General features: G+C 43.2%; 1 protein-coding gene across 3 annotated transcripts; it reads left to right on the forward strand.

Moving 5' to 3' along the window:
• Positions 1-4,485: 4,485 nt before the first annotated feature.
• npy8br (neuropeptide Y receptor Y8b) lies at positions 4,486-11,801 on the forward strand. Of its 3 annotated transcripts, none has more exons than XM_084360835.1 (3): positions 4,486-4,805; positions 4,911-5,118; positions 9,535-11,801. In XM_084360835.1, exon 3 carries the CDS (start codon positions 9,681-9,683, stop codon positions 10,788-10,790), a length of 1,110 nt encoding a protein of 369 aa, XP_084216961.1. In that variant the 5' UTR covers positions 4,486-4,805; positions 4,911-5,118; positions 9,535-9,680; the 3' UTR covers positions 10,791-11,801. The 3 variants fall into 3 exon arrangements, with proteins under 3 accessions (XP_084216961.1, XP_084216963.1, XP_084216962.1); XM_084360837.1 differs by having other exon boundaries at positions 4,486-4,662; positions 4,880-5,118; XM_084360836.1 differs by having other exon boundaries at positions 4,486-4,662.
• Positions 11,802-18,558: the final 6,757 nt, after the last annotated feature.

Raw genomic sequence — 18,558 nt, forward strand, 5'->3', positions numbered from 1 at the left:
GCCCTACACCTCCATGTTGATGGGTTCATGTCTGGAGGTAGGGTGTCCCGTTAGCTATTATTATTAGATATTCCCGATTTATCTACGGCCAACACATCCTCATACCTCAACAACTGAAAAGGTTCGACTGCCAGTGACTCCCAAACTGACATATATCACCGCTCCCAAAACAAAATGACTGCTGCAGCGTACAGAGGTGGTAATTAATGAAGTACAAACAACTTTGACTTTCCCTCTCTACATCTGAATCTGTTGCTGCTCAGGACGCTTTACCAACCCAAAATGTGGCTATTTGACGTCCTGGGAATGAGACTCAACAATCAACTATCTTTGCGGTGCGTTCAGGAACAGCTGGGACAAATCCTACTGACTCTACCTTTAACTTTAATAGTCTTTGAATTATATTAATATGACGTGAGCTTCAGTTAGCTTTGACCACAAATGTCCTTCAGAGGGAGACTTTTTACTCTGATACTAAAGAAGTTGAGTCAGTACTTCTACTTTTACCAGAGTCTGTTTTTACTCAAGTATCTGAACTTCAACTGGAGGAAACAATGTGTGGACTTATGCCACCTCTGCTTTCTACTACTTTACCTGACTTCCTCCTTTGCTGACACAATAATAACTACGGCCACTAGGGGCTGCTGCCGAACAAGAAACACAAAAATGGCTGCGTTTTGATATATTTTATTGGCATATTCCCACATTTTGATGGCATATGACGCCTGAAATTGAACTTAAGACCAGCAGTGAAGTTGCTGCACTTAGTACCGCTTCTCTTATATCACACAGATACTATTGTGAACAAATTGTGAGCATCTAAGCTTTTCTATCTCCTTCAGATGAAGTGCAAATGACATTGTGATAATCCAGGATTGCCACAGTAGTGCAAGAGAAATCACCACTGCTGTGGACGACATATTTGAAATGTCACGTCTGTTTACGCATCGATGGCCACTGATGACGTATGAGGGTCGTGAAGGTTTGTCCCACTTCACTGGAGGAGATTACAACTAACTCTTTGTGACTCCGTTCTGAGGGGCCAGGAGGCACTTAAAAACAAAGGGTAGGGCTCAGAATTGGAAATGGATTTAAGCCTGACCCTAAAAAAATGGTTTTCAATCTCCTTCCTTCTAGCTGAAAGAAACAATCAAAATGTGAGTGACAGACGTGGAGATTGCACAAGGGAAGAGGTACAACAACAATACAGCGTCTCAGAGTCTCAATACAGTTGCTCATGAGGGGCAAAGAATAACAAACCCTGCAGTACAGTTCACCAGCCTTTGTCAGCAGCCCTGCCTTTCTCTGAGGAATATGTACAGAGATTGTCTTGAGTGACTTGACACCCCGTGTCAACGAAACACCCACAGAGCTGTTGTTGTTGGTGGCAAGTCATCGCACCGTTCTGCCTCTCAGACAAACAGCTATTACTGTTCTCTCATGCAGCCTCCACTCGAAACAGGAGTGTGTGGGGACAGTGTGAAGAAGCAGTTAACAATCTGGTGCTCGAGCATGAGAGGTGCAAAAACTGGGTTTAAAATAGTCCGAGGTGTGATCTGCGGAGCGGTCGGGACGAGGATTATCGTGATGTTTCAGCTCGTACGAACGTGGAACATTATGCAAAAAAAGGTCCAGGCTGCACCTACAGAGAACGTGACACATGTGTAGCTTTGGTTATTGATCACTCTGAGCCATTTATACTCAGTGACAGGGTAACGATCTTCATAACAGATAGAGAAGTCAGTGCGCTCGCTCGTATCCATCAATATTTGTTATTGAGTTCAGGCAGCAGGGAACGATTTGGGATTTTTTTTAAGATTCATGCATCAGAGTGTTTTTGGGTGACAAAATATAATTAATGAAAGGAGCTCAAGATGATTTATGTCCTCTGTTACTGACAGTCTGTGTTTGTCTTCATCAACACACACTATGAGCTGTGCACCCACAGACTTTCACAGGATGTGAGAATATAACAAAATCTGTGTGAAGTTCTCTGAACAGCATTGTTTCTGTTTATCCCCGGCTCGCAACATTCAGACTATCAGTGGAGGAAAGTAACTAAGTACATTTACTCTACAAGCACAATTTTAACGTACATTTTCTGCTATTTATACTTTCGTTACTCGTTACTTTGCAGATTTCATGCTGCATCAGAAAGGTAAATAACTTCAGGGTTGTACCAGCATGTTAATAGATGCAGCTGCATACGCACCAATATTGTGACTGTGTTGATGCACCAGATTCAACCGTGAGGAAATGGGCCGAACAAAATACAGCCTGGTGATAACTGTAAATGTGTTTTGTTCGATTTAGTGCTATAAATAAATAAAACAATCAGACATATCTTTATATTTGACGAGGGACCACAGGGACCCGGCCTGAGTCTGGATCCTGACACCATCCTGTCTGGACCTTTAACTTAACCGGGACACTCCAGACCAATGACACGGTTGTAAATCACCCACCCTGTTTTAACAAATCGCCGACTGACCACAGTGTTCCAACATTTGTAAAGGTGACACCGCTGGTGTCTCCAGCTGAGCTTTTGGGACCAAAACAGGTTTTCTTTTAGCCAAAACTCGAATATGAAGAAACGTACAAACATTTATTCTGCCAGTTGAGTTTCATCTTCTCTTTCAAGTTAACTTCTGCAGAGTAACAGGTCAGCCACCAACACCACCAACACACTCCCAGAGACGTCTCCACACACACAAGTACCTACGCCAAAGTGTGGAGGTGCAGGTTGGTAGGCAGTGGAACAAACCACTTTGAGGCGTATGGCGGGGGGGAACCAGTCTTTAAAAACTTAAAAACACATTGTTCTGTGTCTTCAGTTGGCACAAGTGTTTTTAATGCATATCAATATATTATTTAAAGTTGTCTGAGGGGGACATTTCTCTGTTTCTCCCAGTCAGAGGAGTCTGGACCTGCTGTCCAACCAGTGATTTTAGCCTGTTCACATATATAAATAAATGTACAATACTTTTGACACTTAAGTACATTTATCACCAGAAAATAACTCTTGATATCAGATAGTTTAAAGATGCAATATGTAAGAATAGGCCTTCTGTCAAAACTCATTCTCAAGACATACAGGGGGCAGCATATCACCGGGGTAACCGCTAACTGCTGCGGACTGTAGCTCCCTGTTAGCATGCTAACTTCAGTGAGTATCTGATACGTAGACGTCTTCACAGTCTGTTGATAATTTGAGTTAATTTTGAAATGTTTTCAGCTTAAATTATTTTGTTCTGCCCCTTTATTACCAGAAAATTACTTTTGACACGTGAGTACTTCATATTAGATACTTAAAGACTCAAGTAGTCACTATTTGTGCGGGTGACTTTCACTTTTACCAAAATAATATCAAGTATAACTTTTGGGTACTTTTCCAAACACTGCATCACTCAAGTACTGCACTTATGTACAGTTTTTAGGTACTTAAAACTGCTGTCTTTTCCTTTTGTCGCCCTTTTTGTAACTCTAACGCGTTTCACACCTGCAGTAGGGCTGCACAATTAATCGCAACAGAATCAAAATCGCAATATGACGAAGTGCAAAATCCAAATCGCAAGAACTGCAATTACTTTATAAAGGTCTGGCCTACAAAGCTTCTTCTCCAGATGTAATAAAACATGTTTGTTTGGCAGAGACCGGGAGAAACGCCACATCATCATGATTTTACTAGTTTTTCAAGAACAATAAAAATTGTGATGTAAAATGTAATCATCCATAATAATCGTGAATTTTATCGCAATACCTGTCGAAATTATCGTAAAATCACCTTTTTACCGTATCGTGCAGCCCTAAATATACGCACAACTAAGTATATATAAAATGTACTTTTATTTGTACTTTTGATACTTAAGTATTTATTTAACTTGGTGGCAAATAAACTGGGGATGGTTGTTTGTATATAAGTTGTAAATACATTTTGTTTTTTATTATGTTGTTTTAATTTTTGGTTCGAAATAAAGTCACTTAATATCAGATACTTGTTTTTCAATGACACATGATAAAATGTAATCATCCATAACAATCATTAATCATATCACAATAATATCCTGAGACCTGTAAACACAGTCTAATGTGGAAGATTGGTGTAGTCACCCTTTAAGTACAAGACGTGAGCGCTTCTCCCACCTGCACATTATACAGCAGCCTGATTTAAACACGTGCACATATATAACACAACCTGTTTCACAGACACACACTGAGACATTTTCAAACATGGCACTACAATAATATCACATATTAATATTACATCTCTGTGACATTACACAGATCTCATTATGTCACGAGCACATCTGGGGGGGTGAGGGGGTTGAGTTGAAGCAGCACGTGTACCAAAAAGAAAAATTCAAATAACTCCTCCTGTGGGAAAACGCGTTGCCTGCGCGCGCGTGCACGAGCGAGCGCGTGCATCCGTGCATGCGAGGCAAGGGAGAATGTATTATGTAACGTGTTCCCAGTCACATCCCAGCCCGAGTCTGAGGCATAAGGTCGCTTTGAGAGACATCTCAGCTCTGCTATCAGTGCTCCTGGCAGGACACCTCCCACCTCCTCCTCCTCCTCTTCCTCCTCCTCCTCCACCTCCTCCTAAAACTCTGTGCCTCACCTGATGAGAAGCAGCGCGGACTCCAACAACAAGGGAACATCTCGGTGAGAGAACAGCTGGTTTAATTCTGGCATTTCATCTTGTAGCTCATAACTCTTTTTTTTTTTTTTGGAAGAATGAGGATTTCCTGAAAGTGAGAAGTCGTTTTTTTTTCTTCTTCAGTCTGTGTGTCTGAAGCTTTTTCCAGGTGCGTACAGTGAGTTTAATAACCTGATGTCACGCGCTTGTGTTTTGAATTTCCCCGTGCTGTCCTGGTGAAAGATGTCACATGCATCTTGTGACTTGTCTGTAGGTGAAGGTGCTGTGCGGTGGTGGTGGTGGTGGTGGTGTGGACGTCCAGCAGGTCCCGAGCTGCTGGAGACATGATGGGAGAGCAGTGAGCTCAACACACGGTGCTGCACCGGAGCACAGAGGAGCTGCTCCACCTGTCCGGAGACACACAGCTGCTGCAGACAGACACACACAGACAGACAGACAGACAGACAGCTGCAGAGACCGAGGTGAGGACACACACACACACACACACTTTCCATCCCTACATTGTGCATGAGTCAAAAATCATTGTGCATGAGTGGATCCGGACTTGTGTTAAAGTGTTTCAGTGTGAGGTGACTGAAGTGAGATGAGCTGTCACAGCTTTGTCTGGTTTATTTCCTCATGTTGTATATTTTTTAAATTTAATTTCTGCAGGATATTTTTAAGGCTCGTGTCAAATATTAACCCTTTCATGCACGTCCATCACAGTTGGCAACACATTTTTAACCGTTTAAGTTGAAGTACTGCGTCCTGATCAGAGCCCGACCGATAAATCAGTGTGCTGATATTGTTCCATCACAGATATATATCGATATCAGCGTATATGATGCCTGATATAAACTGATTAGAAAATTCTTTTTAGAGATTAAAATGCAGAAAACAGATGCTTGTGATTATTTATAATTATTAAAGTGAAGTTGTGTTTCAAAGCACTGATGTAATTTAAACTATAAAAATCTCCTGCCTCAGTTTCATCGTTTTTTGGATCTTTGTAAACAAAATATGTGTTTATAGACATTATTATATTCTTTATGTAATCATTTTGGCTGATATATACATTTTTCCCTCCACTCCAGTGGACGTTACGCACTAAAGGTTATATTAGAGCTGCCTCATCGTGTTTTATTTGATTTGAAAATTATAATATAATTCAATATTTGAGCACTTTGATTCAACAGACGTATAAATATGGGTCCACTTAGCAGAATATACCCTTCGGTGCTCAGCGTCCGCTGGATGTATTTTCACTCACAGAAAAAAAATGCGCAAGAAAAATATTATTAAATCTGGTTAGAAGTATTTCTAGCTGGAGCCCGACCGATACTGGACTTTTGGGTCCAATGCCGATACAGATATTAGGTAGTAAAAGATGTGGATATCGATATATCGTCAGATTTTCCTGGATAGTCCTTTCCATTTTCTCTCTACCAGTAATGCTATCTGGTTTCTTCGTCAGCAGCAAGTTTTATAAAGTCGCCCAAAAAACACCCATAATTCTGTTGTGTGCGGAGGAAACTTGTTGTTAATTATGTAGCCGATCAGAACCGACGTGCACCGAACGACACCGCAGCAACAATGTGAAATAGGATGTAACACCAGAGCTGGAGAAGGGAGGGCGAGGGCAGATTGTCACCTAGTTAATTGATCGTTGAGGGCGTTGTTCTTTGCGGATGTAATAAAACAATAAAAGCAGCCAATAAAATGCTGGAACGGGCCAGCCCAAGTTAAGTGTATGTGTGGGAAACACTGCCTCGAATGTGTTTATTAAACACCTGTGAGGAAAAGATACGTACGCGATGGAGGCAGGATATTTTACAGTTTGACAGGAAACAATAAACCTCACTGGGAATTTTTCATGATTATAAACTAGTCTAAGCATCTTTACCTGCACCATGTTCTGCACAAAAACAAAGTTCTCATATTCAGATTATCGCTGCCGGATCGCAGATAAAATAAACTCATTTGAAAATTAGCTACTTTGGCTCTGATGACACATCCTCGTGCACGATGTCCCCGCCCACAACGATATCCGATTGGTAACACGTCACAGTTAACATCCTATAAACGCTGAGTAATCTGAATCTGCAAAGTAACTAGTAACTAGAGAGAGGAAGTACAGGAAATAAAATTGTTCTGAGGTTTATTTCATCACTGGTTGTTTGAAATTTTGACACAAAGAGTTGAATTTTTACTGTAAATGAGAATCTGCCCCAAATATCAGTTTTCAGTCTACTTGATTTCTAACAATCGGTATCGGCCCTGAAAAATCCATATTGGTCGACCCCTAACACCAATATATCTGTCAGAGGCCAGTATCTACAGACTGTGTCGCTAAAATCATCCAACTGATACATCGGTCGGTCTCTGCTTCTCACATTTAGTCTAAAAAAGTTGTTTTTACCACTTATTGTCTGATTTTCTTGGCATTAAAGGATTAAAGGTTATTCCCAAATCACTTTTTTGATGATGCGTCCACACAGATTCATCAATTAATGCATCAAAGGGGTTAATAATGTCCTGAGAAAATCTTTTCATACATCACTTCTAAGTGTCCAACAGTCTGCCATGAACAATCAGCATCAAGGCTGCAGCTTGTGTCGGACCACGTATCCAGTCAGGATTGATTGTCCTAACCAGAGCAGACTCGGTGCTGCAGAGGGACTGAAGTGATATTACTGTACTTCAGCTGCAGCTACAAGTGCTTACGTGTGTTATGAATACTCTGTCTTTGTTATTAATCACCGCGGATGAGACAACACATCACAACAAGAATTTTCTGCTCATAATAGAGACAGCCTGAAGCAATTAGTGTGTCAGCGTTTATCATCGTTAAGGAGTCCTCAATTAAAAAAGATGAATCCTTTAAATCCCGTAGATTTCATTCTGTTCGCGGAGCCGTGTTGCAAAACTAATTTCTGTGGGATTGAGCCGCGGGCCGAGACATCTTGGTTAATCAGTACTGCACACACACACGCGTGTGCACTATTCAAACGCTCTTGGTGGAACAAAATAGCGTTTCTGTTTTTGTTTTCCAGATCATTAATTTGTTGGAATTTGTCCGGACCACATGTGCTTTAGGTTCCCAGGAGCTATTTGTGAGTGCTCAGTGACGAGAGGTGTCTGCGCCTTTATGGACAGAAACAGAATCAATTCCCCGCCGTCATGAGGGGAGAAAAACAGTGCGAGGGAATGATTGTCTCTGAAGGAGCAGTCGTTATCGCCGTTATTGTGATGGAAATTTAAATCAGCATGCCATTACGGCGATGCCACGAAGAGTGGATCTGTGCTGCTCTCTTGATGATGTGCCATCAGCGTATCATTTATTCTTATAGCCGGTCCTCGAGGAGATAGAGGATCTGCCGGCAGCCTTGTGATCTCTGCACGCCAACGTTAATTATTCCTTTCATACGTCTCTGTTTTTTTCTAACGCTGACGCCACTGTCAGGGTGTGCAAAGGTTAAGTGGACCTCAAAGCACACCTGTGGGATTACATCCAGGAGTGACGAGAATTCAGAGGAGTCAGTCTCTGCGAGCGTTTTACATCAAGTGAGGGTCCATTTATTTTTATGCTGCAGTTTATTTTTTTATAACATTTCAATTTGAGCCATAAACCAACGAGGGCCGAACAAAATGTTCAACGTGTTTCAGCGTCGACATCACAACGTGCTCGTGTGCAACAGTCACAGTCAGGATGTGTCGGAGGCAGATTGACTCAATCAGGTCGCGCCACAACTTTTTTGACTAATCTACAAGAAAAGTCTGTCTGATGTTACATAATTTAGTCTGATTTAAAGGTGCAGTTCAGCCAAAAATGAAAAATTCAGTCATTAGTCAGGTGAAGTTTTTTGTAGTCCACAAAACATTTCTGGAGCTTCACAACAAAACAGCGTTGCAGCAAGAAGCTGGAGACGGCGTAATCGATGTCTCTAGAAGCCCCAAGATCCAAAATCGATTTGAAAAGACTTTATTTACCCTCTGACACGTGGTCAAGCTTGTGCACGAACTTTAGACGGGGTGCACGTGAACCCTCAGCAGCTACAGTGAGGATCTTAAAAAAAGGGTGTAAATAACGTCTTTTCAAATAAAACGTTTTCAGTCGTTTAGCAGAACGCTGTTTTGCTGTGAAGCTCCAGAAATGTTTCGTGGACTACGAAAGGAGGAGATAATGACTGAATTTCTGAACTGTTCCTTTAAGGGTTCTTGGCTCTGAATGCATAGCGAACCACTAGTTGCCCTCACCCTCAGTACACGCCTCGGGGTCGGGTGTTGCTGCACTTGGGACCGCTCCTCTAATATCAATGCAGACAGACAGGGTAGGAGCACGGGTTGCTAATGTTAGCCTATAAAGCACCGCTAGTGGTCGGGCAACGAAGCAGCGCTCTCTTTTAATTGATGACTTGATTGATGGCGTGAAGTTGTGAACAAATTGTGAGCAAAATCACAAGATATCACCACAGCTGAAGAAGTCGTATTAGAAATTTCCAGCCACGTCCGTTTACAGAAACGCCACCGATGACTCCTGATGATGTACGAGGGTTTGTAAAGGTTGGATTTCACCCACTAACGCTTGTAACTTTGTTCTGAGGGGCAAACAGGCGCTCGAAAACACAGGGCAGGAGTAAAAATTGTAAATGAGATTGAACTTTGATCGATTTATCAAACACAGCAGGACCTACTCTGGTTGTTTGACGACATGCACGGCCTCAAAATCACCCCAATCACTGTAGAATAATTATTTCCAAACAGAGCTTTTTCAAATTATCTGGTTGAAAATGCAAAATGCAGCCCTCAAACCAACCTCTTAATGTCTCCAGAGTTCAAAACTTTAAAGCTCCTCAGAAGTTTCAGGTTTGTCTCATTTTCCTTTTCTTGTTTTTCAGGCTGCAAATGAAGACGGCTGTGAAGAAGATTAAGGACGAGGGAAAGCTGTAAAACAAATGTTATTCATGAAGTAATTACAGCAGGTGTGACCCAACAAATTAGTTCACTTTGTCCCTTTGAAGTGAAAAAAAGGAAAAAACCCATCATGGAGCTGCAGCACAGCACCAACTACAACCAGGCCCTGTGGAAAGAGATACCGTGGGACTTCACAGCGGAGCTCCACTGCTCACTGTCGGTGAGCGGCACCACTTTCCTCATCGTCGCCTACAGCGCGGTGATGGCGGTCGGCCTCATCGGGAACTCCTGCCTCGTGTTTGTCATCACGCGGCACAAGGAGATGCACAACGTCACCAACATCTTCATCGCCAACCTGTCCTGCTCTGACATCCTCATGTGCATTGTATGCCTGCCGGTCACGATTATCTACACTCTGATGGACCGCTGGATCCTCGGAGACGCCCTCTGTAAGCTGACGCCGTTCATCATGTGTATTTCTGTCACCGTCTCCATCTTCTCCCTCGTCCTCATCGCCATGGAGCGCTACCAGCTCATTGTCCACCCGACCGGATGGAAGCCGGTGGTGGCTCAGTCCTACTTGGCCGTGGCTATCACCTGGATCGTGGCCTGCCTCATCTCGGTGCCTTTCCTGTCCTACAGCGTTCTCACCGTGCCTTTCCAGAACCTGAGCGTCCCCTTCCCGGTCAGCAACCATCACGTTTGTATGGAGCACTGGCCGTCGATTGAAGAACGGCGAGCTTACACCACCTCCCTGCTCGTCTTCCAGTACATCCTCCCTCTCGCCCTCATCATGGTGTGCTACCTGCACGTCTACCTGCGCCTCAGGAGGAGGAAGGACATGGTGGAGCGCGGCAGGAACGCCACGCAAAAGAAAAACAAGGGCTCCACGAGGATCAACGCCATGTTGATCGCCATAGTGGTGGCGTTCGCCATCTCCTGGCTCCCTCTAAACGTCTTCAACACGGTGTTCGACTGGAACCACGAGGCCATCCCGGTCTGTGGCCACGACATGATCTTCTCATTCTGCCACCTCACAGCGATGGCATCCACCTGCGTCAACCCCATCATCTACGGCTTCCTCAACAGCAATTTCCAGAAACAGCTCAAGTCCACGCTGCTGCGCTGTCGCTGCTGGGGGGTGGCGGAGAGGTACGAGACCGTCCCGCTCTCCACTGTCAGCACTGAGGTCACCAAGGGGTCGATCCTCAGCAACGGGTCCATCAGCATCAATACTTAGATCCGAGGCTTTTCAGTCGGGAGACAAAGAAACTACCGGGGCCTCTTCGCCCTCATTGTGTCATCCTTTGGAGCTTTTTCTTGCTTGGCTGCGCCCAAAAGCAAGGTTGACATTAACAAAGTTATAAACCTCACAATAGCAGTCCAGAGGGAGTCGGCCGAAGACACTTAACCAGCGTGGCACGGTGCCCTCGATTCAACATGTATGAGGAAGTAGATAACAAACTGATGGGACAAAGGTTGGACAAGTTTAACTGAAGGCACTTTACATGAGCACTTTTTGCATCTGTAGTCTGTACAGTCCACTCCTCGTGAATGAAGAGACAGCATTTATCTGATATACCTGTCGTGTTTTCTTTGTGAAGCAGCTGGATCGACTCAGAGCTGTTTAACGACTTGCTTTCACACTTCTAACCTGCTCTGGAAGCAGCAGAGGACTGAAGGACAGATGGTTTTGGAGCGAGCGCTGTTGCTGTTTTAATGTTTTCTTAGATTTGATGCAAAATATGAACGGATTGTGAACTGTGACGTGTTAATGATTGTCGGCAGAGCGGTTTAATACGTAACTGAAGGAGAGGACATTAACTGTGACTGCAGGCGTTCACACAGAAGCATCATCTTAATGTATTTCTTATTACCTAAATCCACCACAAACGATGTAATGATCCTTTACAGAAAAACCTTGGCGAGAGGCCGTAAACATTTCACGCTGCCTGCCAAGGTCCGCGCTGCAGTATATAGTACGTGGGGGCTGTTTATTTCTCATTCAATGTGCCATACAATAACCATATATCAAGTGCCATAAAACAAGGTGGCAATAAAGGTCTCAGAGCTGCTGTATATAACATTACTAACTACATGTCTGGCCTGTAAAAAGATGTGATTCAGTTTATAGTTTATGAGCGTATGTACGGGAATGACGAGCACCGTGTAGCGTAGCAGATATCTCCTGTTGTTAGTCACTTCTCTTTGTGGTATTGAACTGAATTAAAATATTTACTATTATCTTTAATGTTGAGATTCTCACTGTCATGATTTTTTTTGTTTTGTTTTATTTACTTCATGTCAGAATATTTATCTCACTGTCATTTCATCCACGTCACTCTCAGCTTTTAACTGCGATTATCGTGGCCAAACTAAATTCATGAGAACGATCCTATCATTGTATCATCTTCAGCTGTGTTTACTGTGTGTTTTGTCTCTTTTATGGCAATAATTTACCTTCAAAATACAAGTGTAGGAAGGTGGAGAGAGAGTCTGTAACCACAACTGTAAGGAAAGTTTACAAAAACTACAACAGCTACTCAATTATTAGTGAAACACAACCAGATCAACTAAAGATACATGAGGCCGAACATCTCTGCAGGATTATTCAGACGATTTCATCTTATTCACGATAACGATATTATCGTGATATCTACTGAAATTTGAAAAAAGAAATGCCAGTAATCAAATCTATCTGTAATTTACTAATATTTAATAGTGTGTTTTTTGTAAATAAATTAGGAAGGTGGAGAGAGAGTCTGTTACCATAACAAACAACTTTGCTGGATTATTCAGACGATATCATCATTTTTCTTATATCAAGGTTATCGTGATTATCGCAATATCAAACCATACCGAGTAGAAATACTCTGTTACAAGTAAGAGGTCATGTATTTAAATGTTTATTCAAGTAAAATTACAGAAGTATTGGTGATAAAGGATAAAGGAACAGTTCGCCCGAAAGTAAGATCCAGTCATCATCTCCTCCCTCCATGATGATGGAAAGTCAGGTGAAGTCTCGTAGTCCACAAAACATTTCTGGAGCTTCACAGTAAAACAGAGTTGCAGCATTAAGCTAAAAAAACTGAAGTAGCTGGAAACTTGATTTAAAACCTAATAATCTACATTAAAACTTTGCTGAATTATCTATTAGCACTTCCTGTTTGCAGTGTACTCATGGATGTACAGACAACTATCACTGGATTACTATGATACTGAAGAAAACCTAAAAATGTGATGTTTCTAAGGCAAGTTCTGCACATGTAAGGAGCGTTTTTTTTAAATGGATTTCCAAGCAGATTAATGGAGTCATCATCTCCTCCCTCCATGCTGCTGAAAGTCAGGTGAAGTCTCGTAGTCCACGAAACATTTCTGGAGCTTCACAGTAAAACAGAGTTGCAGCATTCTGCTAAATGAATGAGAGACAACAAAAACAACAGTGAAAATAATAACCATAATAAAGACGAATGGCTCCATACAGCTGTGGCTCAGTGGATAAACACATGCACATTTGTTACTCATGAAGCCTGATTCCTTGATCCAAGATGACACACAGAGACCAGACTGCAGCTTCTCCACACCGTGTGGGATCCTGGTTCCCCAGAGATGAAGTGTTTACACATGAGTCAGTCAAACGCTCGTCTCTGCTCTACTACGTGGCGAACTGAAAGAAAATAAGAAAAAAAAAGCTTCTGCAGAACAGACGATGTTTGAAAAATCTGTCTGAGGTCAAACTCAGTGTGCTGCCTCCGTGTGCATTATTCAGGGGGAGAGTCTGAGATCACAACACATTTCAGATGACGCTTGTAGCGTTGAATGAATCAGCGTGGATGTTACACAGCTGTCAAACCACAGCTTCTGTCATCAGGACGAGGAAGGAAGAGGTTAAGATCGTTTCTGTCATCGGGGCTGTGATGATAAAGTCAGGAGGCCAGGTGTCGGATGTTTTTACACCTCAAAGGAACTGAAATCTGTTTTTCTGACTCTCACAGCGCCTCGAAAAAACCTGCCAAACTGTTTCCCGAGCCCTTCAGAGGGCTCTCAGGGGCCCTTGGCGACATAATTGCCCGTGTGCTTCTGCTGCCTTTGTCCTGAGCCGACCTCCGCAGACTGTCTCCTCCTGCTCTGCCTTCCTCTCACCTTTTGAAAACGCCACTGAATGAAGCCGCAGTGCTCATTTTGTTTGGGAGAGGAAGAAAAAGCACCCGAGATGCCGGAGGTGCTGACGTACTCCAGCGACTGTTCTCGACAATGAGAGGGAACTTAAAATGATGCTGTTGTACATTGTTGCCCGAGTAGCTGTTAAACTTAACGAGCGCACGGGGCCAGACTCGCTCCTCGTCGGTGGAGCAGTTCCAGAAAAGATGAGCATCTTTGGCTCTCTGCATTTTAATTTAGAGAGATTCTCATATAAGCACAGCAATCACAGGAACAACGTGAACTACATAGTTGGCCAGGATATTCCCCAAGCTGTTGTTCTGGGCTCTTAAATCCTCCGCAGTTGCATTTTTTTCCTGCCTCAGTGCCGCACGAAAAAGGGCTTTCACGTCCCATTAAAGCAACGTACAGTTCAACAGGTTCACTGTCATCACGGATTTCGTTTTGATTGTGTTTTCTAGTGTTTGTAATTACATGTTTGTGCGAGTTGGTTTTAGGACTCCTCTCGTGCAGGCTTTAAAGGGACAGTTCACCCAAAAAATGAAGGTTGGATCAGTTCTGCTCACCTCCGTGTTGATGGAAAGTCAAGGTGAAGCTTCGTAGTCAACAAAACATTTCTGGAGCTTAACGGCAAAACAGCATCACAGCATTCCTCCTAAACAACTGAAGCAGCTGGAGATTTGATTTAAAACAGAAAAAACAACCAGAAAAGCATAAAATGGTGTTATTTGCACCCAGACGTGTCAAAAGTCCACACAGTCTCTCCTCCTGTAAACTGTACAAACAGTCTCTGGTAACAGTAGAAGTACTGATTCAACTTCTTTACTCCAGTAAAAGTAATAGAGTACAGGCTCTGAAATGTACTCAGAGTATCAGAGTAAAAAGTCTCCCTCTGAAGGACATCTGTGGTCAAGCTAACTGTGAAAGACAGCTTTGGTCAAAAGTGTCTCCAGGGCTCCTTAAAAAAAGCCCAGTTTTATCCCAAGCAAAATCTGACTTGATGGTCCGACTTCTCGCCGGTTGTGACGCTACAAAAAAGATGTTAATGTCTATAAAGTACATATAAAGTTGTGCGACCCGTTTGGCAGCCTTGTTGGCTGTAATCACGACACCTCCTGCACTTCCAGGTGGCCAACAAGCACACGATGTGGATGTGATGTGTCACGTTTGGTACAAATGTCAACCTCGGGCGTAACCATGGTTTGCAGAAACGTTAGCTGCTGGTGACTGAAAGTTTCAGTGGTTTGCAGAGGTGAACATGGCCATCGTTTATTCTGGAGTTTGAAGTGGTACTGATCTGTGTCCGACCCATCCATGAGGACTGAGGGAAGCATGACACAGTCGGCCTGATGATCTCTTCCTCAAATAATGTACTATATGTCTGTCTTTGTAGAAGAAAGTCGGTCCCTCTGCAGTTATATAAGGCGTTACGATAAAGACTTGTAATGTTTTAGTTGCAAATCTTGTACACGGCGATGTCAGACAAAGGGCACGGTGCCCCCTTTGCTCCCCTGTGAGCAGGCACTAATCTATGTTTTGGCAGATGAAAAGGTCAGAGGGAGTCGGCCCGCTGCCTCTGGAATCTTAACCACCGTGTTATTATACATGCTAACATCTGTGGTACGCATCCAAACCGACAGGTCGCTCATGTCGGGGTCAAACACATAGATCAGCTCCGTTCAATAATTCCTCGCCGTCTTATCTTTCTATTGAATCGCCCTAATGGTTCCGCCTCGGATCGGCCGCTTCCTGATTCATCTGATGTGCGAGGGAGGGTTTATTTTCAGGGAGCATGTCACAGTTTTATCTATAGAACAGCTCGGATATCACAACAAGTACGGCAGATCTCAGCTTTTTGAATTAAAAACTAGAAATATCCATCGAATCCTGGAAGATACATCAGGGCCTGAAATTTCCTCTGTGTCTCCTGTAAAATTCATAACACAAACACACACACACAGACACACACAGAGTTTTGTCTTGCATAACACAAGCAGCAGACTTGACAGCCGGGAACAGCAACCCCCCCTGATTGGTGTCGGACAGTTTTTTTCCCCGGGATTGGTTTTGTGTCGTGTGCATGTGCAGTCTTGACAGAAAGAAAAGAAAGATTCAGATAGATAGATAGATAGATAGATAGATAGATGCTTTCATGTCTTTAATCTCGCCCTGACAGTTTAGGAGCCGGCCTCAGCGTCTGACCTTCCATTTCCTTCGGTCAGAAGGAAAAAAGAAACAGAGCTCGGCCAGCTTTAGTTGCCTGGTTACAGTTTCCTCGGGGGTTTCAATGGGTTTCCTTCGAGCCGACACGCGGCACCGAGCTATTAGAGGCACTTTATTAAACGTTGACAGCGGAGATACGCCGGGGTTCGATGCAGTCAGATGGTTCACTCTGCATGAAAAGAAGGACAACAAAGAAAGTGAGATGTGATATTTATTGCTGGGGGACGTCTGGTGGCACGTTCGGGACTTTCCAGTTTGATTTGTCTGTGTGGGCTCAGACAGTAAAAGGGACTTTTTATTGTGGCGTGGCAGGAAAAGCTAAAGGTGAAGCTGATTAATAACCAGCTCCATTTAACATGCACACTGATTCACTGTAATGACTTACAAGGACACTTGGAAGAAAGGTTTTGTTAAAGGAGTAGTTCAACATTTTGGAAACATGTACTTAATGAAATAAATAAATGGATCAATACATAAATTAATATGCCAGTAAATGCACCAAACATAATATTTAAAGTAAAGGTGGGAATTATATAATGATATGCTTTAATATAGTTAATACAGTTAATATAAAGCTACAGCCTGAAGCTGTTTAGCTTCACTTGGTATAAAGACGAGGGCAAACGTTAGCCTAGCCTAGCTCTGGTCAAAGATCACTGGTTCAGGTCTTGAGGAGGGTCTGTGGGCTCAAACGTCAAGAGATTAAAAAAGAAAAACGCAAATGGCATCAGAGTGTCCAACATCTTTATCTGCTTTCAAACCCTTTGGACAACAGTTTCCCCATGTTTCCAGTCTTGATGCTAAACTATGCTAACCATCTGCAGGCTGTAGCTTTAAATTTAGGCCCCTGTACAGTCAGAAGAGTGGCTTTCGATCATACAGAGATAAATCTACTCATCCAGCTCTCGACGAGCAAGTAAATAAGTGACTTTCGCAACATGTGACACTTCTCCTTTACCATATTTAGCTACACCTCCTCTGACAAGTCAGAACGTCTGCTGTGGTACCGGTTCATCGTCACCGGTTCAGGGCCCAGAGTCTCCAAACATCAAACCCATGGCCTCTACTTAGACTCCACCGCCGGCCTCCATCAGCTCTGAGACCAAGACCCGCCTGTTCACTTTTATTAGTTCAATCAGCTTCGGCCGGTCTCAGAGAGACTAATTAGAAGTAAGCTGTGGACCTGCAGCCGTGGGAGGACCGGCTCAGCAGGGTCCGCGTCAGGTATTTTCTTGATGATGGTGCTGTTTGAAACCATCGTGGCCTCCTCCACTCTCCTCTCCTTCAACTCGAGCCGGAGCTGCTTTGATGTCTCCACTTTTAAAATGAAAATGTCGATAATGTTCTGCAAGAAAAATACCTGAGATACGATGTCTTTGATTTGGAAAATGGAGGGTAGAAGGACACGGGGAGGTTTTGTTCACACGTTATTGATCTTGAGTAAATATTTTATTTCCTGCTGTGCGGCTCCCCTTTCGGTACATCCATCCCTTATCAATCACTTTCAATAAAGGACAATACTTGACCCAGATGGTGTCGCTGCAATCTCATCAACAAGGTGAAGCCCAGCGGAAGTGATTCTGTGACCCGTGTGTTTGCTGAGTAACAGCAGACTGACACACCGATTGAACTACTTTGAAAAACACCCTTTCCACTGGAGATAAGAGCCACACACACACACACACACACGCACACACACACACACACACACACACACCTGCACACGGCTGTCAGCAGGATATTACAGGCTGTCAGATCTCCGTGATGAATTAACTTCGATTTGTTATTCAGGTTGTTTAAATTCCATACACTGTTGGCAAACACACACACACACACACACACACACACACACACACACACACACACATAGACACACACACCTGCTGTCACCTGCTCAAATAATGTTCATGTTGCTTATCCGTCCATGAATAACACCTTTTATAATCGGTGGCAGATTGTGGAGTGAAGCAGGCAGTGAGATATTACAACACAACTGGCTTCACATGTTCTCGTGCTGGACAAACACAATAAAGTACAGTGACTTACATTCAGTCATTTACGGGATCTGATCCGACCTTTTTACAGAAAATACTGTAACAATCAGCAGCAGAGATCATCTAGAGTCTAAAAATATGGATTTTTATGGCTGAGTGTTTTGGGAGTCAGACAGGCAGCAGATGTAGGAGAAGAAACGTCAAGGAGGAAGTTTCATGTTATTTTCTGGGGCCATCTGGTGGCGAAACACTGAGAACCTCATCATCAGTGACGTTTGGGTGAAAATGACCAAATGTTTTCAGTTTCTACTCAAAGAAAAACTTTACGTTTTATATATTTCAGTTCCACAGAGTCACAAAGTCCTTCGACTCGTCTGAGATGTCCAAGTTCATATTTTAAGTCGACCTTTTCGACCTGTCGTAGCAGGAAAAGCTACGACATAAAAATAACGAGTACATTCAGTTCAAGCTGAGCCCGTTCTGCTGCTCGCTGACACATGAACAGAACCAGACATCATTAACTGGATTTGTTTCACCCGAGAATTTCCTGCTATGACAAGTCAAAATGTCTGCTGGGAAAACGGTCTGCAGCCAACAGCCGGCTGCTGGACTTTAACTTCTCTTTATCAT

This window comes from Pagrus pagrus (genome assembly GCF_965226575.1).
Source record: "Pagrus pagrus genome assembly, chromosome: 8".
Taxonomy (NCBI): domain Eukaryota; kingdom Metazoa; phylum Chordata; class Actinopteri; order Spariformes; family Sparidae; genus Pagrus; species Pagrus pagrus.

Bases quoted from the DNA above. Each gene is read 5' to 3' on its own strand.
- npy8br (XM_084360835.1), top strand. From the start codon at position 9,681: ATGGAGCTGCAGCACAGCACCAACTACAACCAGGCCCTGTGGAAAGAG.